This window comes from Ursus maritimus, unplaced genomic scaffold, assembly GCF_017311325.1.
Source record: "Ursus maritimus isolate PB19 unplaced genomic scaffold, ASM1731132v1 scaffold_36, whole genome shotgun sequence".
In the NCBI taxonomy this organism is placed as follows: domain Eukaryota; kingdom Metazoa; phylum Chordata; class Mammalia; order Carnivora; family Ursidae; genus Ursus; species Ursus maritimus.
The window spans coordinates 4324047-4349165 of record NW_024426230.1 but is presented as its reverse complement, the minus strand read 5'-3'; the positions used below and the strand labels follow the sequence as shown (position 1 = coordinate 4349165).

The window sequence follows — 25119 nt, the reverse complement described above, 5'->3', positions numbered from 1 at the left end:
CCTAAACTGTCTCATAAAATAGGGACAGTAATAACTAAATGATATACTACACATAAAAGCATCACATGTAAAATGGATTGCTTGGCACATGGTAAGCACTTAATAAAATAGCCAACATGTTAAAGGATTTGCCCAAGACACTTTTAGAACATGACTGCAAGGACTTGAAACCAAGATTTCGGGCTCCAAAGTCCATGTTTTTCCATTATCCTTAATTCCTAGTACATTGATTAATTAAACAACTAACTTGGTAGATGACCTTGAGCAAAATACTTCACTCAATCAATTTACTAAGCTGTAAACTGAGTCTTTTCAGACTTTCAGAGTCTATCGTAGCTATGTTATTTTTTCTGTAGCGTTGTACACTTGAGGTTCAGATTCCCTATATATCCAAGATCTGTATAATCATAAGTCGCGCACATTGCAATTAGTTTTATTCCTATATTCATACTTTCTTCAATAATTAGTTTTGTGTACACTCACTCAGCTCTTGTCTGTCTTTAGTCTGCCTATCAGCGCCTCGTGAAGGGAAGACCCATATACCTAGCTTTATTTATATCCTGGCTTGTTCCCGAAAGGATTAAAGGCAGCGAGTGACACTATAAGTTCCCTAACGATGTTACACAGTGCCACTAATAAATACTCTTTTGATGAACAACCCGTAGAAAACCGCCGATGAGTTGAGATGCTGTCTTTCACCTAACTCTTAAAAATAAAAACTAATGTACCTAGCTAGAAGTCCTGGAAGCATAAAGTTAAGGTTCTTCCTTCAGCCTTGACGCTGTCTCACCCGTTGTCAACGGTCACTCGAATGCCCTTCTCAGACTAGCCAAAACTGTCGCCGCTCCAGCCCCGCTTTGCCCGAGATCCCACCCCGCCCCTTCTTTCCCTCTCATACCTAAGTTTCCTGATTGGGAAGGGGCCTGAAGAGCCTTTCTCACATTCCCATTTTATTGGCTGGCACGGCTGTCAGTAATCTCTGCTTCCCGCCTTCTAGCCTAGCGGGTTTCTTAGACCCCTTGGTTTCTGCGACAAGCCGCTTACGTTTGCCTGAGCCGTGTTGCCGGGGACCGGCGACCTTTCACCCCTCCCTTCCCACGGGAGCGCCCCAGCCCCCGTCCCCGCCCCCGTCCCCGGCGCGCGCCCCCGGGCACGCGCTTTGCCCGCGCGCACACACGCACGCGCGTACACACTCACACACACACACCACTCTCCCGCCTCCGGCGGGGCCCCCTCCGCCCCCGCAGGCTGAGGCATCAGCGCTGGGAGGCGGCAGCGGCGGCGGCGGCGGCGCTGCTGAGAGGCAGGGACCCGAGCGCGAAGTGTGTGGGAGTCTACGAACTCAACCCCTCTCTACCCTCCCCTCCCAGCCATCCCCCTCCCTCCCCGCCAGCCCCCCCTACAAGCGGGAGAAATAATGAGCGAGACCGGGCGGCAGCAGCAGCATCGCCGAGCAGCCCAGGCAACGGCAGAACCGCTCCGGCAGCGGCGGCGGCGGCAGCACCAGCAGCGGGAGCGAGCGCAGCGCTAGCGCGGCGCGGGGATCGCCGCGCTCCTTCCCGGCTCCTGCCCTCCTCCGCCGCTCGCTCCTCTCTCCGCATCCACCTCCTTCCCCTCCTCCTGCTCATTCACTCTTTCCCTCACTCTCCCCTCCTCCTCGGCTTCTCCCCGCGCCCCGCCAGCCCTCGCGCTCTCCCACTCCCTCTGCCCGTCCTCCCCGCTCCCCTCCTCCCGCTCATTCACTCGCCCCTCTCCCTTCACTCTCTCCCCCTCTCTCCTTTCTTCTCCTTCTTTCACCCTCTGTCTCTCACACCCCCTCCATTCCCCTGTCTCCTTTCTGACACTGCACTGCAGCTGCTCCTCAGCCCTGCCCCCTCCCCAGTGAGAACAAACCAGCAACATTGCTTTTTTTTCTAAAGAGATTTCTATTGATCCGATTAAAAAAAAAAAAAAAAACCTTAAGAAACCCCAAACGCAAAAAAAAAGAAAAAAAGCCAAAACAAAAGGGAGAACCTTCTCCCCGTAGCAGCGGCAGGAACTGCAAACATGATGGCGGCAGCTCCCATCCAGCAGAACGGGACCCACACTGGGGTTCCCATAGACCTGGACCCGCCGGACTCGCGGAAAAGGCCGCTGGAAGCCCCCCCTGAAGCCGGCAGCACCAAGAGGACCAATACGGGCGGTGGGTATCGCTTCCACCTCCCCGCTGGCCCCATCCCCCGCCGCCCGCCCCTGCCTCCCTCCCTCCCGCCGGCCTCCCTCCCTCCCGCGGCCCGGACACCTCCAGCCCGAACCCGGCGGCTCCCGCGCCCCTGCCCCGCGCCCCCTCCCCTGCACCTGCCCCGCACCTCGCCGTCCCGGACACATTTCCATTTCTCTGTTTATCATTCATCAAAATGGCGACTGGTTTTTCGGAATAGACCTATCTTTCCATTTAATCGGTCTAAAGACTGACCATTTAAATATCCTAGACCTGGGCAAGGGGGTCCGTTAAAGAGGAGGAGGATGACCCCCGAGTGAGGTGATGGCCGCCCGAAGATGCGCGCTGCATTTAACAGTCTGATAAAATAAATAAATAAATGGCACTTGGGTAGCGGATAGCAAATGATTGGGGCACCGGAGAGTTTTTCTCTCTTCATCCCCTTGCCTTGGGCCACAAGTAGTATGCAAAATCTTGATGAGTGCATGCTCTTACCGCACTTACATTGTCGTTGCAAATATCTCATTGATTTGTCTTCAGAGGTGTGCATACGAGGGTGGGGGTGTCTGGTACTGTGACTTGTTAGTTTAACATCCTGCGCTTCCTGGGAAGATGAGTTATAACGGGACCGGTATTGCTTCTTCATTTGCACTGGAGTCATCTTAACAATGCACCCAATGCATCGAGGCAGAGGTGAATTTATCTACAGCATGTACATTAGAGACGGACGGGGGTCTTGCGAATGGCACACCCGCAAAATTTGGAACGTATATTCACATAAGGAAGCTGGATTTACCGGGGTGTTTCCTATTTAAGACTTGATCAGTTTGTCGGAAATTAAAGTTTATGGAGTTGGCTTTATTTTCTAAAACATTTCATTTCACTCTTTCTTGGTTCATCCACCCCCTCTGCTTTAAAAACTGTGGCTATTTTGGAGAAGTAACATAATCTGTTTGGTCACTTTTAAGTGTATTTGATATAAATGACTCTTAAGCTTTTTAGTATTGGCGGAATTCTTCTTAAGGTCCTTTAATTAATGAGCTTAAACGAGATCATGGTAGACTAAGAAGTGCTAAAGAAATACACCAGGATTAGTTAGATTTGCCAGTTCACATCACTTTGAGTTATTTCCTGGCAGTTATTGCAGGCTTGGAATACACCCTACAGTTTGGGTGGATTATTTGGTAGGAGAAATGTTTGTTTTGCATACTTTAAGTAGGATATAGGCAATGGCTAATTGTAGTCCTTAGGTGTTTGCTAATGTCAAACAAATATAGCTCATCACTATTTACAGTCCTTTTACTTATTTATATTGCAATATGTTAAGCAAAGGTTTGTCATCGTATAATCTCTGAAGTTTTGTTAAAGGGTCAGTTCATTTCATTTTACCATAGTAACCACAGATAGAATTGGAAGACTTCCATGTTTGGAATAACAACTGGAATTTAGTCATCAGTTTCTACAGTGCTGCAAAATGATAGAACATGTTTAGTTTTTAATTCCACGTTTGAAAGTATAAATCCTACAAAATGGGAAACATTTTGTACCTATTTATTTTTCATTGTAATTGGCTTATTTTTGTTCTTTAAAAATATTTAACCCCATATTTCCTGCAGCTATATGCCCAGTGTTTTAATTGCTGTTTTTCCCTCTTGAGGGTGGAGAGGGGATACAAAGTTTAATATTACCATGTTAACCAAGTATATTTCTTTGCATTTTTCAGAAGACGGCCAGTATTTTCTAAAGGTTCTCATACCTAGTTATGCTGCTGGATCTATAATTGGGAAGGGAGGACAGACAATTGTTCAGTTGCAAAAAGAAACTGGAGCCACCATCAAGCTGTCTAAGTCCAAAGATTTTTACCCAGGTAGGTGCAATGGTGAAGAGATTGTTTGATAAATCCCCAAGGAAAGAAAGAGAAGATCTACCTGTACTGTATGTTGTATTGAAAGAAAATCTTCATAGTATAGACTTTATTTATATATCGTATTTGTGGAAAATTTTAAAGTATATTTCTACTGTTGGTGTTACGTTTTGTTTCAATAATTGATATACTGTGTCTGATTTAGAACAATAACAAGATGAATCTTTTGGGTATTTCTAAATACTTCTTTCTAATTAGGAAAATACTCTAAAATTTAAAGATAGAAACATGGACAGCTGGCATCAGGAAATAGGGTTCTTTTGAAGTTTTCAGACATCATTGTAATGACAATTAGTCTAGAGTGAATTCAGAAGAGGGGGTAGGAAGGCTTCTTAAAGAATGGACCATTTACTTCTAAATCCATTATGTACCTCTTTCTGCTTCACTGCTTTGTTTGTTGGCCCTGGAGTGAAGTAAAGAGGACAAGTGCTGCCTCTTCAGATTTTTAAAATACTGCGTTTTTAATGTAATTGTGACAAGGAAATATATTATTATGTAAGAAGTAAAGTAATACTTCAAAATTTGTGTTATGAAGAGCTGTATTAGATTAAAATGTATTAACAGTTGTGTGGTACTGTAACCTGGAAAATGGCAAGTTTCCTAGGTGGTATAATTTTTTTGTACTTTTCAGTGTGTGTTTTTTATTTCAAGTGTTATATAGTTCTGCGTGTTTTATCTTTTCCTTTTTTATCATTTTGCTACTCAGTATATGGATTTTAAGTTTAGCTGGAGAATCCGTATAATCGAATAGTGTATCTCTTAGGTAAAAGATGAACTGGTTTGCTTTTACGCAGGTGTAGCGTCTGCCTTTTTTTTTTTTGGTTATTTTGTCTTTATGGCCATAAAAAATATTTATTCAGTGCTGAGGGGACTGATACTGCTTTTTTTTTTTTTCCCCTGGTAGAGAAGAAAAGCTTATTTGCTTTCAATGATCTAATTTCAGTAAGAGTGCTTTAACAGAGGATTTCTTTTTCATAGCCAATTGATTGGTGGTAGAAAATGGACCATTATGCTAGATCAGGTTTTAGAATGGTTGACAGTATCATTTAGTTATATAAATTAAATGTAGTATATTTGGTAAACACTGCACATATTAAACTAAAATGTAATTTATTAGATATGCTGTCCTTCGAAAGTTTGCTCCTGTGAGTGTAGTTTTGTAGATGGTTTTCCTTGTCTCTGGAACTTTCCTTCTGCGTTAAGAAAGTTTACTAACATATTCACATTTGTATGTTTAAAAGGTATATTATGATGAAAAACATCAATGTGGAATTGTGAAAACCTTAGTACAAATAAGAGCACTCAAAAGAGCTTGATTGCAGAATTAATAACGTGATAGTCTAGGAAAAGAGCTGCAATGGTAAATTAAATTCACTGTCAATAGATGAAAATGAAATAGCTTTTTTGCATTAAACATGAGGTGGTATCAGATGTGCAGGGATGTTACAGAAAATTGGTGTTTATCAAGGATATTCCAAATAGTAAATTAAATGCCTTTTCATTTGAATATAGTTTATTTTCAGTGGGTTGGAAAGGGTGCACTGAGAATTAGATCTTTTGTTTCTAGTCCACTTAGTTATGCATATTTTTCTTATTACATTGAAATTGCTTATTTTATTTATAGTTCTGAGACATGTTATTCATATAGAGCAAGAATATCCGTTGGAAAAAATGGAAAACTGGAACGCGTTGAACAAAATTTTGTGTGTGTAGTGACGTAACCTGATCAAATGTGATTTGAAATGTCTGGATAAAAGAAGGCTTATACTCTCAGCCTGTAACAGGTGGAAAGCAAGCACACACTAGAATCAATTTTAAGGATAAAATAGAGCCTTGTAATTAATAAGCTGTATTAATTCTGAACACTTTTTATTTAAATATGATAGTAACTAGGTTATTACCTGTTCAGACAGATACATCTCTCTTCTTCTGATAGACTTCAATTTTAATAGTCTTTCTGTTCACACTTGACCACAAGCCTGTGGAATTATCTAAGGTCCTGGTATTCTTCAACATAACAGCCGCTGAGCTACTTTCAACTTCTCGTACTCAGATATATTTGAGGGATACTTACCTGCTCATCTCAGACAAAGTAAATTATGAAACTGTGATTTATAACGCCGAATTATAAGGACTTTCTTGTAGGATTATGCAATAGTTTATTTGGAAGCCCATTTTTATGTTTCATATATGTATTTATGACTCCTACTTGATTAGAATGAATATACCTGATGTTTATTTCATGAAGAATTTTTCTGTTTCTCATTTGGTAAGACAGTTTATTTGGGAAAAAGTGTACTTTAGTTTTATAACCTAATGGATTTTCTCAGATTACCTAAGTTTTGACAGAATGTAGTTGTGCTCAGAAGGTTTAGTTAAAATACTCATGTTGTCTAAGACAGATTTTCTTTGGGATATATAGTGCAGAGTACAGACACACGTTGGGGATATTTTAACAAATTTCAACTCAATTGTATATCCATTGTTTTTATTGTAGCCAATATAGTCTACTCATATTTATCATATTTGTGCATTCTTATGGGGGTTTTTTTGTTGTTGTTTTTTGCTCAGCTTGTGTCTTTAAAATATCTTAAGCAACCTTGCTTTTTTTGAGTAATTTTTAATATTTATGGTTGAAATGAAGAAAATATTTTGTGCACATTAATTGGTATGATTTAGAATTTGTAGAACTGTATATTGTATTGTGTATTTCCGCATGTCATAGTAAATAAATAATTTAGGGAAATTGTATCATGAGGATTGTAAAGTGCATTTTTAAATTACTGTAATCAGAAAGAAGAGATCTACGAGTAGACGTGCTTTATTTTTTTGCTGTGCTTTGTAATTCATTTATCTTTTTAAAAATCTAAATCTTACAGAATACAACTTATTACGTGTGATTTACGAATATATCTTGTTTTTTTACTTGATTAAAACAGCTTATTTATTTATATATCTTTTTTATAAATAGGTTACTTAAAGTTGTTGCCTTGTAGTAAAAAACAGCTTTCTCGTTTTGGGGAATATATTATTGAAAGCATTTTCAGAATGGCGATAGTATTCTCTTTTTCCTTTATTTGGCACCTGAAGATGTGTTTAGTTTTTGTTAATACATGGATTGATTTTATTTATTAAAATTAATGCATGGTTCAGGTAGATAATCCAAAAAACTTATTGAACAAACTATTAGTTGGGAATAGTAAATGATTTATAAAGTATATTTTTTCATATGTGCCTTAGATTTTAGAACATTTCATAATGTACCTATTGTTATTCCATTGTAGGACAGTAGAGATATTCATTATGTCATTCAAACAGGAATACTTCACTGTAATCTTAGCATATATTAGTCTGTATCTTATACTGTTTTCATATTTATGGTAATAAAACTGGATCACATTTGATGTAAAGTATTTCCTTTTATGGTCCTTAAGTTAAAATTTTGAACTTATATCCCTAGATTTATCATATCATAATCTTAGCAATATCCAACTTGGATGATTTCTTTTTAATCACAAGCCATTTATATGTTAAAATTTTAAAACTCATGAAAGCAGACTGTAACTGAATTTTTCTTTTAGTGAAGGAAATACCCAACACTGCCTTAATTTTGACATGGGAAGAATTCAGTGGCCAATTTAACCTTTAGGATCGGGACCATATAGCATAAGAATGATAATTTTGGGGGACATCAGATGAGTTGACAAAGTTTTAAAATAGGTCACTTCTTTTGTTTACGTTGTTGAAGGAAGAGTATTACAATATTGGTAGTACAACAGGAATATTTTAGTTACAGCTTTTAAAAAGTTGCAGTCTAAACACTTTGATCTAGATGCAAAACATCTTAGAAATTTATTGATACATATTTTAAGTCAAAATTAGTAGATAAATAGAGTTGTAAAAAGGAAAATTAAAGTAGTGTAATTACTAGTATTGTTGAGTTTAATACAATGGTTATCATTACACTATACTATACCTTCGATTTTAGTGTGATCAAAGAGTTGCTGGCACATAATGTGTTTTTCTTTAAAACTTAAACTTATAATATTTGTCATATTACCTGTTGTTGTGGGTTACTTTATATTTTGTCTCTCTATACCCTTGGTTGGAGGAGGAACAAGTCTTTCAGTTAGACATTTATGTCTCCGAAAATTTGCTGTATTTTTAATATTTTTTTCTCATTTTAAGCAATAGGAAATCTTAACATATGAGGGAATGTTACTGGCATAGCACAATCTATATTAAAATTGTAGAGTCCAAAAGATACAATTCTGATAATTATGTAGGCAAATATTTTGTAGCATGGGATTTTTAAAAAATTGAATCAGCATTAGAAATCTTAGGTATTCAATTTATTTGATTCTTTTTTTATTTCATTCTGATGTTATATCTTCTGTCATTGATTTAGTAAGTTGTGGAACATCGTTTACACTCTTGGTGTTTTCAAGAATTATAATGTACAGTGTCACTTTGATATTTACTATTTGAAGCCTTCTGGATTTTGGGAAAATAGCTCATTTAAATTTGTGACGTTGTAGGAAATCCAATACGTCTAACAACATCGCCTTGCAAATATCATCCCCAAAAGGTTTCAGGAATAGTTTAGAAATAGTGAATTCAATTGGTGAATAGTTCAATGTTTATGTATGGAAGACGTTTTGTATAATACACAAGGGGAAAACAGTCTGTGTCTTGGGAACTCTGAGTATGTGGTATCCCTAAAAACCCGAGCAATAAACCACCCAATGAAAACTTGTCTATTTTATGGCTGTTTTGTTTTGTTTTGCTCTGGCTTAAGAAAATTTTTAAGCTTTTCAATAACACGAATAACACTTATTGAACACAATTACGCCACTTGTTACCTAAAATTCAGTACCTAATAAACTATTTTTTACCATAGAATTTAGTCTTAGTTGTTTTCAGTTTACTAGAGTTGTTTTAAACCACTTTTATGAGCAAGTGCAGCTTTTCAAAATAAAATTGGGGGGTATATGGGTGGGAGATTTGTGCTTGATTGCCATCTCATTTCCATCTTTGGATACAGCTCTAGCATAAAGTTAAACAACATCTGCAGAGATCTGACTGACAAACATCTCTCTGGGACTCATCATTGCAGCCTGCAGCAGGTGCATTCAGCTTGCAGTCCTTTCCAAAAAGAGGTTAGTTTGTTCTAACATTTATCAGTAGACCAGTGGGAGCAAGTGACTAGAGAGAAGAGGTTGGTTGTCACTTGTCCAGTGCTGGAATACTACAGGTAATTGGACTGGACTGGTGGGAACCACAGCAGTGTGTGTCTCACATTGCACTGCAGCTGCTATGGAGCTTAATTAACCTGACCCTCAGAGAATGAAGTGTCATGGTATAAAACACAACATGCAAGAAATGAAGCAGTACTTTTCAATACTTCCTGATGTTTGGGTTGGTGAAATTTCCATCTTCTTCATCTTGTTCTTAAAAGATAAGGCATCGGCTTTTCCACCTTTTATATGGAGATATTTGAAACTAAAATGATTTTTATGAATCTGATAGAATCTGAAAAAAAAAAAGAGATGTTGTATAGAAATAGAAAGAAAACAATCTTAAGTTAGAAGTATTTAAATTTCCCTGTTCCACAAGTACATTTTCAAACCACGAGTGAGCAAAAATAAGTGGAGGTACATTGTAATTTTTTAATTAGTATTATCTTAGCTTAACATTTGTTTATTCTCATAGGAGAGATAGCCCATGTAAAATTAAGTTGTATCTTTTTAGCATGTTAGAGGCTTTAGCAAGCAAACTGCCGAATGCCTTCAAGAGTTTCAACAAACAAGACAGGTATGGCATAAAACTCTAAAAAAATTAATCTGTCATTTATTTCTCTTGTTTTCGATTTCTTAATCTATTCGAAAAACTGACTTCAGTATGCTTCCAGGGCATGCATAGAAGTTTCTTATGTCTTCTAATAGTGTTTCTACTTACTGTAGGGGTCTTATCACAGTGCTGTTTTATTAATTGCCCTTGAATGGAAACTAATTCCTAAGGTAAAAATGTTTTTAAATTAAATCTGGTAAGGTGCCATACTATTTTAAGATAATTCTGAATTTAAAAATATCATTTGGAATCTTGTGAAGGAGTTTGTAGTTTTGACTTTTCTATTAGTTTTACTAATTTGAATTTTTTTAGTCTTTACTGAATATAACCTGTCAGTTACGAAAGAGTAATTAAGTTTTGGAGTTTATACAGATGTTTTTGGAACCTATATGCTTTTCTTGAAGAAATTTTTACCAATATTGCCGGTAACTATTTGTTTCTGAAGTTACCATTTGCAGGAAGTCTGTTAAAGTTTATTTTAATTAAATTATGAATAGTTAATTATTGGTAATTATAGTAATCATGGAAAATAAGATTAAAATAATCATCTCTAGAAGATAAGAGAATAATTCCCACACTTTTAAACATTTTTCATTTTTGACCCCTTGGATAATTGTTTTCTTATCAATTCTTATTAATATAGAAGTGATTCTTTAAAATTTTACATGTATACTACACCATCATTTTTAAATTTTTGATAAAGAAAAGATAATTGAATAAAAATAAACATTTAAGACTACAAAGTACAAAAAAAGAATATTATGTACACTGACAAACTTTTTGAGATATTTTCAATATTCCCTGAGTTTCAAGCTACTATATGGATATCCTTTTCCGTAACAAAACTTGATCACGAAAACACATCATAGCTACACTCCATCATTGATCTTTTGCTGCTTCCTGCAGGGCCTGTCATAGCATCGTTGACAGGACCAGATGAAAAATGAAATCAGTATCTTGAGTTTTTTAACAGCAAAATGATTCAGGTAAGATTATTTGGTGTGGAAAATAAACCATTTTTTTTTACCATTCTTAAACTAATTTTATTTAGTAATTGATATTTAAAATTAATATATTTTTTCTCATTTCAAGACCTATTCTATGTCCTACTGATGTTCAGTGGATTTATAATTTACAATGAATTTTATTCTGAACTCAGTAATTTTTAAATTTTAAACTGTAGTGCTTTTTACTTTCCTTGTGAAACTGAGCCACTTTTTGAAGTTTTGAGGAATAATTTTTCTGTTTGAAAGGTTTTTGAGAACAGTTTTCCACTGATTACTCCATAATTCCTTTGCAAGGAGAAATTTTCACACAATGTACTTATTAATTAAATAAGTCTTCAAATCCTGCATTCCCTCTAGGATATAATAAATGCTGACTCTCAGTTGATTCAATTCTTAAAAATCATTCTTAAAGAAGAAAGTTGTTTTCATTGAACTTGTTAATAATTTGCTGCTCTAGGAATTAGATTCAGTGACTGTTTAAATTTGGGGGTAGGGCAAAAAAAGGAATTGGGGTACATTTTATTAACACTGAACATAGTGGGAATGTGGTACCCATTTTTGTTATATATTACTAAATATTTTAGAAGAATTGTAGCTTTTCAATTTTGGTTATATTCATTCTTTTTTTTAAAGATTTTATTTATTTATTTATTCGACAGAGACAGCCAGCGAGAGAGGGAACACAAGCAGGGGGAGTGGGAGAGGAAGAAGCAGGCTCCCAGCAGAGGAGCCTGATGTGGGGCTCGATCCCGTAATGCCGGGATCACGCCCTGAGCCGAAGGCAGACGCTTAACCACTGTGCCACCCAGGCGCCCCTGGTTATATTCATTCTTGAAATAATTTGTTTTTGAAGGAGTTAGTATTGGAAGCAATTGAGTTTACTTGAACACTGTTCATTCACGTATTTAGTCTTAATTATTCTTTGTATAACTGTGTTTTTATTTTTCTAAGACTAATTTTTTTTTTTTTAAGTCATGGAAGTGCTTTTTAAAAAAAAAAAAAAAAAAAAACCTAGTGTGAAATCTGTCTGGAAGCTTTTCTCTTGTTAGCTATTAGGTGTATTTATCAGATGCGTCTTATGAGCCCAGGTGTAGGCAGCTCTTTGGTCATTAAGACTTTATAGGTATTACAAAGCATCTTTTTCTTTGTTAAAGGAATATGGGCATGTTTTATTTTTCCCTAAAAAGTTGTACTTTAATTGTTGCTGTCTTCTTAAGTTTTAAGTTTTTTTCTGTTATATGACCTCTCTGTCAAAGACTTAATTAGGACATTTAGAAGTAGCAAATGGAAAACTTTTCCATTTGAAGAGATTGGAAAAATCATGGAATTGTGGAACTAGATGAAAGGAATGGATCTTAGATATGATCTCATCCAGAATCTCTGTTTAACCATTGAGAAAACCAAAATACCAGGAGATTAAGCGATGTAACTTAATCCTGTAACTTTTAAATGTTTTCTGAATTTGTGTACGTCATTCTCTTCTTGTTTTGTTCTGTTCCACTCTTTTTTTCCTCCCTCCCTTTTTGGATATGACCCTTGGAGGAAATAGATCTTTACCTTTTCTCTTCCCTTGTTTTAAAATGAATGTGCCCCCTCCCCCATTTTGAAAATTAAGTTGAAAGCACATTACGTATTTTAGGACAATTTTTGTTGTCGTTGATTTGCTGTATGAAGGGCCAAAGACAGGTTCTTTTTATCATTACCACACATTAAAAAAAAAAAAAGATACAATAGATTATATTTGGTTAGAATATAGCCTGGTCATTTTCTGTTTTTCCGTAATTGTAGTTTGAAAATGTCAGTATTTTCAGGGCGATTTGATTTCTACACTTGTATTTTTCTTCATTTACAAAGTTTGTTCTCTTTTTCGTATCTTTTTTTCTTTTTTTTTTTTTTTTTACTTGCTTCCATTGTTCCTTAGCTCAGTTTTTTAAATTTCTTTATTTTGGTTTAACAGATTATTGACCTTGATTTTTAAAATGTGTAGACTTTCTAATTCAAATTCTGTTTTCAAAGATATATGTATTTTCTGTATTTTTATGACTTTCATAAAAATTTCCTTAAGTGTTACATATTTGGCTGGGTATTCGTAACAGTTGGGTTAAAAAGGACAAAATATTATCGTTAAAAATAAGCAACAGGCAAGTTGTAAGGCAATCCAAGTAAAAATGAAGATATATTGTACAATAATTCTTAATTTTAAAACATCACTATTTTCTCTTTTTTTCTATCCATTTTGTTAAATTGGTCTGCTTCTCAGTAATTAGGGTTCTGATGGTGTTTGCACTGTATTGCAAGCTTAAGGACTACTTTCTAACATAATTATAAAAGTACTTAATGTGATTTCTGAGGAGATTTTTTTCTTCACAGCTTTAAACTAAAACAAAAAATCTGTGATAGTCTTTACTTACATTGAGTAATTAAATTAAGTAATTAAATAGGTATGAAGGAGTCATCCTTCATGCCTGTTGCTACATGTTCAGTGTACAGCTCAGTGCTATAAACATAAGTGGTAGTTGAATTTAAATGAATGTATGTATGAATGAATAAATGACTGATTTGAGGCTTCTTCTGTGAAGTGCTCATTCAATGTGGAGAAGGCATTTTATCTTTCGTTTTTCATTTTATTTCTAAATTACCTCGATTGGGGGGTAGTCTGTGTATATAAAGTCTATATTTTAAATAAGTGAACTAATGAGTTCAAATATTGAAACAAACCAGAAATGGTCAGAGAAGTGTTAAAATGAGTATGGGCCAGGTGTTAAGGAAGAAGAGTGTGAGAAGGGAGTTTTGCTTTGTATTTAGCATGTTGTCCTGTGTGAAGGAAACTTAAAAGCCAGTATTATGGAGAATACTTCAGAGCCATCTCCAAAAATGTAGGTAACTTTTAAAATATTCTGACTTGAGCAACATGAGCTCAATTAATATTTAGTAATCTTTGATTTTCAGAGTATCTCAAGAAAAGTCATCAGCCAGCAGACTGTTGCTTACTTGCACAAGTAACCGTGTGGCAGTAATTAAACTATAATGTGGCATAACTATAAAATCTTATAATGTAGCTATTTCAGATTAATTAAGCTCACATTGCTTAAGTCAGAATAAATGTGAGTAAAGTTACATTATTAAAATATGATTAATGAATGTTTTATTTTTAATGTATTTTAATGTCTTTTCCACCTCCTATAGTGGTGAAGTTAACATGTATAAAGACATTATGGTTCTAGAAGCTGGCCTATTTAATTTTCTTATTTGTGAAGGGAAAAAGTATATGCCAGCTACATAGTAGCTTAGAGTTTGACTGACTTGAATATCAAGGTGTTGGTATGTGTTACTTTATTTGAAACTAGAATTTTAGGAAAGTTACTAAGTTCAGGCTACTTTAGCCTGTAAGTACCTTTTAAATACTTTTTAAACAGTTAATATTTAGAGAAATGCACAAAATACTCATGTTTTTCTTGTATTAGTACATTGAATTCTGCTACAATAAACCAATGAAAACATCTAAGATTTGGTAGATAAATCTGTTTAGTCTTATGCTTAGCCCCCTACATTTTTATAAATTTTATTTTTTTTAAAGCTGGTGGAGAATAGTTAAAATAACTGTATTGTAGTGTTTCTTTACCTGGCTGCTTCCCCAGCTACTAGCATGGCCAGGTTTTAACATTTTGTTGAGTGTTTATGTGCTCCTTTTGGGGTTAGAACTAGGTATACAATGCCCTGAAGATATTCTAAAGCAGGGAAGCAATAAGAAGCAAGAAACATAAATACCTGGTTATAATAAAGTTTAATAAATGTAAAATGATAGAATTGTGTCTGGAAGTTGAAATTATGTCTGTGTGTGACTCGATCTTGAGNNNNGAGTGGACTTCAAAGAAGACTTCAAGGAGGTGGGGGGTTTTGAGGGTTGAATTTTAATTGGCTGGATGGACAAGAGTGGAAGGTCATTTGAGGCTGAGAGACAAAATATATATCAATTTAGATATGAAAAATTCCTGTTATATTCAGGGGTCCAAGAGTAGTTTGGTATTACTGGAATAAAAAGTGGATATTGCTGGGCGGGGGGAGTGGGGATAAGGAAATACAATAGATATTTGTACAGATAAGATTTACATGTGAAAAAGATAAAAGATAAAAGTTTGATTGAAAAATACTCATCTTGGATACATTTATTAGCAAGAGTTATTTTAAAGAAGAAATATGTGTTGCATCTGTAAAATGACTGGCGGTGGTACTGTAATTAAAATTTATGTACCTATTTGTTTAAATGTAAATAGTGATTCTTGTACTTTGGAGAAGGATTACCTTAATTATCTAAAAGTAGAGCTGGGTGGTAGGTTGAGGAATGTGACTTTCTGCTGAGGCAATATAAGTAGAATTAAAAAGAAGACTAATTTGTTTAGGAAGGAAAAGACTAAGGAAAAGGGGAGGCTACTAGGAATTCAGAAAAAAGAGATGTTAAGAAATATGATGGTTGTCTTTTATGAAGCAATTATGTGCCAAGGGTAGAAGGAAAAAGGTATGGGGACCTAGCAAAGAACAACTGCCAGTGAAGAATGTTGTGCTGTATTCAGGACAAGTATGGATAGAAATCTGTTTTTGACGTTTGTTCACTTTGACCTATTTTGTTGTCTCTGTGGGTGCATTTAAAGTTAGTGACTTGAATGGTTTCTTTTCCTGGTTTGCTTTTGAATCATAGCTGTTTAGAATCCTGTATCTGATAAAACTTTTCTCATTTCTTTAATTGCATGAATATGTAGGCCTTTTTAGCTCTCTCGGCATGTGAACAGATATATTCACTTTTAATTTGATGAAAATTTGTGATTTACACAATGTATACATTTTTTTTTAATATGTGGATTTAATGTCATTCAAACGCTAAAGTTATGGTATATGAGAGAGACATTGGTATGCGTTAGGTCAATGAAAATGAAAATTGAAACTTCTTATTCATTGTTAGTGGATTCTCTGTTATGTGATTATTTTATTTGAAATATCAGTTGATTATTGAGATTCAGCAGTATTCTCCATCATTGATAAATATTTATTTCACATAGGAATCAGTCTTAATCAATACCCTATCAAAATCAGATTAACTAAAAAAAGACTGAAAAATATGGCACTGTTTTTCCATTTAGAAAATGAGATTAAAAATCTATCTAGCGTTTTATACTGATTTGTGAAATTATTGGCTAGTTGTGTAGAGAAACATTAAAAAATTGAACAGCTGAAGTGACATTAAGCACCAGATGGGAATTTGAAATAAAAATATTCACTGTGTAATCTTTATTTAAGTGCTATTCATAATTCAATAATACCAGTTGTATAACTCAAAGTTGAATTCAATACAAAAAGGAAGCACAAGCGAAGTCTCATTGCCTTCCAATTGATATGCATATCATGGTATGATAGGACTTGTTCTTAAAAGAGGTAAATAATATAGGTAAGACAACTGTATACATTTTTTTTGCAGAGGCGGTACAATTCTCCTTGAGAAAAAATTTGAAGAAATTTCAGGTTTGTGAATTGTTTCAAAGTAGCCTTTATTTAAATTTAACGCCTTTTACGAATTCTGCCTCTAAAATGATACTCGATTTTGTATTTATGCGAATCTTCTACACTAGGGATTTCCAGCCAGATTTTCTTTACAGTAATATTTTAAATTTCTTCTGAAGAATATACCTATTTTGTTTAAGGAAAGGTGTGTTCCTCTGAAAGCTTTATCACATTTTTAGCTACATTGGTGTATTTGACATCTTGTTTAAGAACTAGAATGACTCTGGATATGAAAACACAAACTGTGATAATATGCTAGATATGCCATATGAGGCAGCTTAGGTTGGCATATATCTCAAATGGCATGTTTAATGTACTGTATTACTAAGATTAGTAATTTTACAGTGGAAGGCTGCTACTTGTATTATATAGTTTCATGCTGGTGGGCTTAGAATTCTGACAGACTCTTTGCTTTGTAAATCCCTGTTTTCACCCCTTGTAAAAATCTTTTCACTCTTGAAATGGTCTACATGGGATCTACTCTCTGAAGTTTGTGAAAGTTAATGAAAATACTGCAGATAGTATGTAGTTTGACAGATGATTATGAATGTGAATAGCAATCCTTATGTTGTATTTTTGTTAAGGAATAATAATGCTAATATATTTATATGACAAAAGTGGTTTAGTAAAATAAATAGTTAAGAATCAAAAACAGTATTTTTATTTTTAGGAAATGTACATATGTTGATAGGAAAAGCTTTGAGGTTCTCTAGAATCTTGGCAGTAAAGCCATTTGAAGCAAACTGCAATAAATATTGCCCCTTTATGACAAAATACTCAACTTTGAAATCATATTCCAGCTTTTCTGAACATAATGTTTTTATTTGATTTTTTAAAATATTGATTTTATCAAAGATTTTTCTGAAGGCCCTTCAAATAATTTAGCAGACTGCATTAAAAATAAGTAGAAACTGCAGTGTGATGGGGATAATTTAGGTAACCAAGAGGGATACATAATATAGATAAAGAATATGTACATTTTTTGGCCATCAAAATATGCAGGACAAATGCAATTCTGCTTGAGGAAAATTTTGAAGAAATTTTGAGTTGGGGAAATGTTTCAAGTCAGTCATCTAAATGTAGTATCTTTTAACAAGCCTGGCTCTGAATTTCTTTATGTGAGTATTTAAACTGTCTCTATTATCATTAATGGGAAAAGTGATGGTCTTGTTTTTCAAAGTCTAAAGCCATATAACTAAAAGTTACTTAAAAAAAGTAAGTAGTACATAGAAGTAGTTTATTAGTCATGGCCTAGTTAGATCTTACACTCTACCACTTATTTCAATTCTTAAAATCTCAGGGTAGGTAAAGAATTTTGGTTTTAGCAAAAATTCTTATCTCTGTTTTATGGTTGAGGAAAAATAAGACAGTGGAAGTTAAAATGATTTGTGATATAACAAGTTAATGATGAACCTGTTTGTTTACTGTTATTCCGTAACTCTTTGCATCATATTACTTACAAACTTGAGTTCAGAAATACAGTATTCAAAATTTGGGTAAGGTTTACCCAACCAACTGCCACATTGGTCCGCCACTGGGAAATAACATATTTTTGATGGCTTTATAATTTTTCCCTATTCATATAAAAGGGAAATCTTACAAATTTGAATTTTGCCATCAAAAGAAAAACTGTGATAATCAAGCAAAATGGATACATAAAAACAAGTTTTCTGTCCTAACCTCTGTAAACTTTGAATTTTGATATAGCTTATGTACTTTTCCATCTTTGTATTGATAGAAGATTTCTAAGATAGTTTGAAATTTTACTCTATCCATGAGATTATTTATGTGAAGTTATTTAATTATTCTTAGTTTAGCATTGTACAATTTTGCTTTCCCTTTTTAAATCACATAACTATAGAGATTTGTTAAATTATACACAAGCTTTGGAAGGTGTTGTCAAATAACTGTGACAGTAGTTACTATAATCATGATTTTTGTGAGGAAAAAATGTTTTGGGCATTACATAGTGAAGTTTATTAAGAAATTATCAAATCAGTTCAGTGCTTTTTTTAATGCCTTCTGGGTATGTAGGATGGAGACCCCGGGGGAACATGTGGTAGCAGAGCAGAATTCGAACCTGGTCTCTGACACTTAATAACTATATGATTTTTGTCAAATCATTTAATCTTCTTGGGCCTGTACTTTTATCTAATTTTCTCATCTGTGTGATGGAGATATTAGTAACCCTCATATGGTTATAAGTTGTTGGTCCAGGCACCACAAGAGGGAAGATGTAAGTGTACGTCACATAATACTTGACATAATAAGCATTTTATGACTCTTTTTTAATCTCTTCCTCCCCATGTTTGTTGCATTTAATAACACTTAATATACAGCAGACATTTTAATGTGAAATAAATTACAAAAATGTGGCCCTAAAAAGGAAAACACTGCTATAAGGATTTTTTCTTTCAAAAATTTTTTTTCATAATAACTGATTGTTATTGAAATGCAGGCAATACAGAGAAAGTTAAAGCTAATTTCTTATCCCACCCCTGTAAGATAATTAATATAAATAACTTGGTATATATTCATTTAGACTTTATAAATGACTTTTTATACTTTTATATATTCAGTTCAATTTTTATATTTATTCAATTTTCACACATACTCATATTTTAATAGATAATTACAAGTGACATTCATTGTTACATATAGGACTGAGTTTTTAAAACATCACCTCTGTTGATTAATGGAATGTAGAACTTCTAAATACTCTAAGGTGTCCTTCCGTTTGCAACTATGTAGGTACTTTTTGTGAATACTTTTATGTGCATAGCTTAAAAATGTGTTCTGTGATACCCCTGAAGATATACAGAGCTTTATTATTTGTTTTTTACCCATATCATTGACCTGAAAACTAGGGATATGAATTTAGAATATTGAAGCATATTACAATCTCATATGAAGCATGCAAAGTCCTTCTTTGTATTTAGGACTCTTGAAAATTAACATAATTTATTGATCTCTCCTTTCTTCATCTTTGTACATTCAAATATAAAACATTAAAAATATTGATCAGAGCTTTAATAAGAAGAAATCAAGTGGCATATAGAATATTAAATAACTGTCGTGATTTTTTCAAGATATCAAAACTTCTGAAAATCCTTTCCCTATTAATCAAAAAGAAAGTCATAGTGTATTAAATGTTGAAGCTAGATGTTTAATAATATAGGTGATAATTCATAAGACTTATTTTTCAGCATTTTTTAAGCTTAAAAATTATTTTAATTGTTTCTATAAAACACTTTAGTTTATGTTCCTGCAACTTCCATGAAAGATCCAATAAAATTTAGTGGCATAGTTTTACTAAGAGTATGTTTTGGGGCCATGTTTTATTACTTTCTATTTCTTAACAAGTATTCATATTTTCCATGACTCATGACAGAAATTCTTGATTGCCATTATGGTGAAAATTTTTTTTATGATACGTCTATTTTGTTGTAGTCAGTGTTTAAACTTAATGTATTCAAATGCCCTACATATTAAATATTATATATGTATTAAATATTTAAGATTTATTTAATGCCATAGCAAGAACAACTGTAGATATGATTTTTGTGTGTCTGAATGTGCCTTTAAGAACAATAAATGTAATTAAAATCATATTGATTCTTATTGCTTTGTGGAAAATATAAAATCTTAGTGAATATCTGCCATAGTATAGACTAAATTCAATTGTATATTTAGAATATCACACCTTTGAATATGTAAGGATATTAAATGTTTTAGGAAAAAATAAAGTGAGAAACTTTGCTAAAAGTCATTTAATTCCAGAATAATTAAATATTGTGGGCCTAATCTTTAGAGTGATGGATTTATTCTTAGATACTTAGAACATGTAGAGATATTTGGAGTGTTTGAAGTCTGATTAGATTGAGAGTAGTATTGAATGTTGGCAGTTTGTAGAAGAGGAAGCTGAATTAGTCTAGGGTAGAGATGACTGAGGCTTATTTCTGATTATATTAGGGTATGGTTTTGGGAATTAGAGAAATTTGAGATAGTTTGTGAAAGCTGAAAATAGCCCCAACTTCCTTGTCACTTTAGAACATTTTCACTCTTCTTTGGAACTAAGGCAGCAGGCTACACAATATATGATGAATTTAAGTATTAATTCCAAAACTTCCTCTGTCATCCTGATTGATGATCTGATGTCCTCTGTAACTGAGAAAATAAAGGTAATTAAAAGAAATTTCATGAGCTCCTACTACCAGATCTATCTACCTAACTACATCAGGACCTAACTACTACAGGACGTAGTCTGTATTTTCTCTTATTCTGATAAACTGTCCCTTCCCCTAGCAAAGGCTAATCCTTCACTTTTATTCTAGATTTCATTCCCTCTTAACTACTCAGAATGTTTCAGTAATCCTTTCTTTTCTTTCTTACATTATCAATATACCAGTCAACAGCAGTTGACAGTTATCACCGTCTCCTCTTTGAAGCATTTCATTTTGCTTCCAGCACACCTCTGCCTCACTGATTGCAGCCTCAAGTTTCCGTGGCTGGTTTCTTCTCAGTTTCCTGAGCTCAGTCCTTGGAGTGCTCTCTACTTTTTTCTATACATATTTACTCCCTTGGTGACCCTATTCAGTATCATGGCTTTAAATAACCATCTGTTCTTCCATGACTACCAAATGTTTATATCCATTGTGGACCTTTCACCTGATCTGTAGACTAATGATGCAGTTACCTACTTGATATCACTTGTATGTCTGATAAATATGTTAGAATTAGATATTCTGATCTTTCAAATACCTAAATCTGCTTCTCCCATGATCTTCTCCATCTCAGTTGTAACTTCATCTTTATAGTTTCTAAGGCCAAAAATCTCAGAGTCATCCTTACTTTCTCTCTTTCTGTCAAACTTTACATTTAATCTATCATGATTCTAATTTTGTTCAGTATGTGACAGCCAAAAGCACATATTAAAAACACAAATAAATGTTGCAAAAATGCATTCTGCTCTGATTAACCAGGTACAGAATCAGCTAAAAATGTGGTTGGTTATGGATTCATTATTAAAACTCTGGAGAGTGGGAGAACATAGCCTGTCCTAGTTACTGGATTGACCAGACTCAAATTGTTTATAATTTCAAAAGATAAAGCAATGGGAAATCTAGATTCATGTTTAATTTTATGTTATAGGGAAGTCTATAGGAAAGAATCTGTATTCTAAAGAATATCAGTATCAGTATATCCATTATAGTAGCATAAATATTTTATACCTGCAAGAATTGATTTTCAAAGAATAAATATGAAGCAGTAGAATTAAGAAAACTCTAAATAATTCCAGTTCATTAGATTGTATCAGATTGAAATGTATTGATCCTCGAGGCCATAGTTAGCTTAAAATGCAAACTGTTAGGTGTTGTATATACACATTGTGAATGTATACTGAACTACTTGGAATATTGTGCTAAATCAAAACTTCATCTTTTTTGAGGGTTATACCTTAAAGAAATTACACATCTAAAAAATAAATTATCTGAGTGGTAATTGTTTTCCTATAAAATATTTTGAGATACTTTTATGCTTGTCAACTGGGAATTTCCTCATTTTACTGTCCATGAAAAATTTTTCTAGTTAATGGACTTCATTTCTCTTTCTAATTTAAATCAATTAGTTTTTACTTTACTATTTTATGTTTTTCATTCTGAACTAAGTTATTAAAGGAAATTGCATTATTTCACACACAAGGAGAAAAAATAATTGAGTTTTTATAGCACCAGTATACTTTTAATAAATAATTATGTAATAAAATTTTTGACTTCTTTTCTAATTATACATTTCATTGGTATGTCTTACTGGCAAATGAGATTTGATCTCTGGAAGTAATCTGCCAGAATAGGACAAAATCAATCTGGATACCTGTCAATATATAGATGATTCATTAGAGAAAGTTTGTTTAGTCACTGTTGTAAAAAAGGAAAACTGGTGGACGTGGCCTCCTAGATTACAAGGGAAAGAATGTGTGTATGCATTTGATTTCATTTTTAAATTTAACATTGAAATTTAATTTTGTGACTCAAAATTATGGCTTAAGATTTGTGACTTAAAAGCTTTTATTTTGGGGGCGCCTGGGTAGCGCAGTCTTTAAGCATCTGCCTTCGGCTCAGGGCGTGATCCCGGTGTTCCGGGATCGAGTCCCACATCGGGCTCCTCCTCTGGGAGCCTGCTTCTTCCTCTCCCACTCCCCCTGCTTGTGTTCCCTCTCTCGCTGGCTGTCTCTCTCTGTCAAATAAATAAATAAAACCTTTAAAAAAAAAAAAAAGCTTTTATTTGGCATGCTTATTAGTTACATGTTTCTTTCTTAAATCATCCCCTAGTATTAGTGTTCATTTATGTGAAATGTGAGTTTGCACATCATTCTTACATACTATTTTGGAAATATCCATATTATACTATTTTCACAGAGCTGATAGAGATTTTATACAGGCTTTTCTGATTCAAAATCCCATTTTCTTTTTACCATATCCTATTATGAGGTCAAAAAATCTTTTCAATGAAAGCGGTTTTCCCATAGTTGACTCTTTTTTAAAGTTTTCTTTTATTGAAATTTTGTTTTTAAAGTGTTATTACATGATTGGTTTCAACATACTCAAATCACGCTTTTAATTTTCATCCTTGCAAAATAGTTTTAAGGTTTTTCTATGTAAGCAAATAAAGCATATTTAGACTATGGTTATGGTCATATTTAATAAGCTTATATATGAGTAGGAAGTATAACTTTAGAATCTTAACGACAAAATTTTTCATGTTATTTCTTTTTTTTTTTTAAGATTTTATTTATTTATTTGACAGAGATAGAGACAGCCAGCGAGAGAGGGAACACAAGCAGGGGGAGTGGGAGAGGAAGAAGCAGGCTCATAGTGGAGGAGCCTGATGTGGGGCTCGATCCCAGAACGCGGGGATCACGCCCTGAGCCGAAGGCAGACGCTTAACCGCTGTGCCACCCAGGCGCCCCTTTTCATGTTATTTCTTTAAATTTGTTGTTAACTAAGTTAAAGATCTAGAGTAAAGATTTATTTATTTATCCATGTATTTAGCTAGCAAATATTTATTAAGTGTGGATTATGTACTGAGCATTTTGCTATGTACAGAGATATTTAAGACCAAATCTCTTCTCAAGAGAGAAGCACACAGTGAAGCTGGAGTGTCAGGCAAAGGCTCGAGGGCATTTTAGTCTGTGTCAAATAATTTGGACTTTTATTTATTTTAAATCAGATGACACACACAATATGTTAAAACAGCTTTTTAAATCAGTAGTTATTATATATTCAAACCTACCTGGATGATCAGAACTCTAAAATGGTAGGGGGTATTTGCAGTTTTCAGAGAATTATTTAGTTAGAATTTACCTAGAAGATACTTGACATTACAGTTAGGATTTTTTAATATAAAAAGCCATTATGTTTGCAGTAGCTGGTTAACTTAAAAATTTTGAAGTTATTAAGTAACTATTTTCTGATAATATTTTTCAGTTTTAAGTAACCGCTAATTTCCGTGGCTCTGTTTAAAGCTGGAACCCAAAGTTGTTTGCTGCAAAATATAGCTTTGTATTAAGACTCTGTTAAAGAGAAGGATGTGTGTGGAAACTAACGGAATGAAATGATTTGAAATTAAAACTGGATGGCAATTCCAAGGAAGCAAGGAATGTGCTACATTCTCCACTAACCCTGTCATCGCTGTTTTACTTTTTCCAATTTTATGGTATCCATTTCTGTTCTTGAAAATCTTTAAAAATGTGTAACCCTTGTTTTCTTGAACTGTCAGTATTTAAGATATAAGTGATGTAGCTCAGCCTCATACTTTCATTGTCATCCACTTTATGTACTTTTGCTCTGGAGTTGCTGAGCATCCCTACATAAAAGACTAAAACTGGACCAATTGTTTCTGCTATTCAGTCTAACATATGTTTCCAATTGAGCCAACTCTTGTTTTTATCCTTTCAGTTATCTCTGTTCAGCTTTCTATCCTGTGCCTACTTTTCAAACTTTTCATCTTGGTCAACCTAGAAATTCACCCCAACACCTTTGTACTCTGTAAATGAACTTGCTTCAGGTCCCTTAGGTCATCTTCAAGGACCTCCATCAACTTCTTTTATACTTCATATTACTCTATAACCTTGCCTTTAATCTTTGCCTGCATTTATCTCTTGAGAGGGAATTCTCCCTTCATCTTTTGAGACTATATTTTATCCTGTTTCTTTTTACCTTTTTTAGACTCTTGTTATATTATCTCATTCTTTGGATCTTTTTATTATTTCATTAGATCCTTCTTTCTGGCTTAGAAATATGTTCAGTTCTTATTTACCTTAAATTACAAAAGACTAAATCCTTTCTTTGATTCTGATAATTCTCTTACGGTTACTGCTTCCCTCCCCTCTGTAGATTTCTTGAAAGCATAATCTGTTTGTTGAGTTTCAATTTTCTCAGCATTCTGCTACTCCTGAAGTTACTCAGTTCTCTTAAAGTTTTGTTATCTCTTGGTTCTTCAACTCACTGGACTAACTTTTTCAGTCATCTAGTCGTCACCCTCTTAATTTTCTGGTGTTGATAAGCATTCTCTTGATATTTTTC

The 25119-nt window shown here is 34.1% G+C and overlaps 1 protein-coding gene across 2 annotated transcripts in view; it reads left to right on the top strand.

The window, feature by feature from the left end:
• The first annotated feature begins 1758 nt into the window (after positions 1–1758).
• NOVA1 (NOVA alternative splicing regulator 1) overlaps positions 1759–25119 on the top strand; it is a 149177-nt gene continuing 125816 nt past the window's right edge. Inside the window, exons 1-2 of one of the 2 annotated variants that reach the window (XM_040620798.1) lie at positions 1759–2182; positions 3924–4067. In XM_040620798.1, coding sequence (XP_040476732.1) covers positions 2047–2182; positions 3924–4067 — 280 coding nt within the window. In that variant the 5' untranslated portion in view covers positions 1759–2046. Of the gene's footprint in view, positions 2183–3923; positions 4068–25119 lie in introns of those variants that run through there. The other variant, XM_008708826.2, reaches the window with a different exon arrangement.